The 1,152-nt window shown below is 47.0% G+C and overlaps 1 protein-coding gene across 1 annotated transcript; it reads right to left on the bottom strand.

Annotated features, from left to right (window-relative positions):
* Nucleotides 1-280: 280 nt before the first annotated feature.
* LOC112506064 (golgin subfamily A member 6-like protein 22) lies at nucleotides 281-922 on the bottom strand. Its single transcript, XM_025110092.1, has one exon. It carries the CDS (start codon nucleotides 920-922, stop codon nucleotides 281-283), a length of 642 nt encoding a protein of 213 aa, XP_024965860.1.
* Nucleotides 923-1,152: the final 230 nt, after the last annotated feature.

Genomic DNA, 1,152 nt, shown 5'->3' with positions numbered 1-1,152 from the left:
CCAGAGCAGGTGCAGAGGTTGAAGGCTCTGCACAGGACATGTTGAGTTTTACCTCATCCAAAGAGCACAACATAGAGTTGACAAAGGATTGGAACTCATCCTTTGTAACGTATGCTGTTGAGGTAACCTCTAGCTCAACACATGAGCCAGGTTTAGTCTGTCTTCCTTGAACACCTTCTGTGTTAACTTGTTTGATGTTGATCAAGGAAGGATTTATAGTCGATCCTTGTATCTCTCTTAGAGGAGAAGACACTACAATTGTTCTGTCAAGAGGGATTTCTTAAACAGATTCAGAGGCAGATGCGACCTCTGGCTGGTTTGGCTGTTTAGGGTTCGAGGTGTGCGCCACTTGTTTAATGACTCCAGTTGTTCGACCAACAGAGTCTGATTGGGTGGATGCACTTGGAGTTGGGCTTGGAATATATATGTGCCTATTCTGCATCCTAGGCTGCTCTGGCTCTTTCTGACCCAAAGCAGTTTCTCCGACTCTTTCCTCGTTGCCCTCATCGCTATCAGATGAGGAAGAGCTCTCATCCTCACTCTCTTCTTCCTCTAGGTCCTCTACGTCAGAGCTTGAAGATTGTTCTTGGCGACACAGGGCATCTTCTATCGTTTTTCTCTCTTCTTCCTCGTGCCTCTCTCGTTCTTCCCTCTCTTTCCTTTTCTTTTCCTCCTCCCTTTGTTGTTTGGCTTCCTGCCTCTTCCTCTTCTGCTCCCTCTCTCTCCTGGCTCCCTCCCCCTCGGGTAAGGGTCTTTCTTTTTCGTATCCCACTTGGGTTGTCCCTATGCGTGCCGGGGTTCGAGTTACTAGTTCTAGTGCCTCGCGTACACATCTGTATGTCCTTCTTACCTCCCTCGTCTTCATATATGCCATCAGCTTCGTTGGAATGGGCCTCTCAGCAGGATATCCATCCTTGGGCATAGTAGGCTTTTATGTTGAGAGTATATGCACCTTATGCATAGGAAGGCATGCGACATCGATGCTCTGCTCGTCAATACTAGGTCTTAGGAGAAAACATAGAAAGCATGGGAAGAATAGAGCGGGCAACTCGTTTCTCTTCGAAACATCAAGGATCTTCTTGGCGACCGCAGCCTTGTATTTTGTATACAGAATCAAGGAATAGTCGAGGGAAAGATCAAAGAATATCCCGT

The sequence above is a fragment of the Cynara cardunculus genome, assembly GCF_001531365.2.
Source record: "Cynara cardunculus var. scolymus isolate 2C chromosome LG 2, CcrdV1, whole genome shotgun sequence".
Taxonomy (NCBI): Eukaryota; Viridiplantae; Streptophyta; class Magnoliopsida; order Asterales; family Asteraceae; genus Cynara; species Cynara cardunculus.
The sequence above is the reverse complement of the archived record's forward strand: the minus strand, read 5'-3'. Positions and strand labels throughout refer to the sequence as shown.

What these genes read in the sequence shown, in the direction of transcription:
- LOC112506064 (XM_025110092.1), bottom strand. Translation starts at nt 922, where the DNA reads ATGCCCAAGGATGGATATCCTGCTGAGAGGCCCATTCCAACGAAGCTG.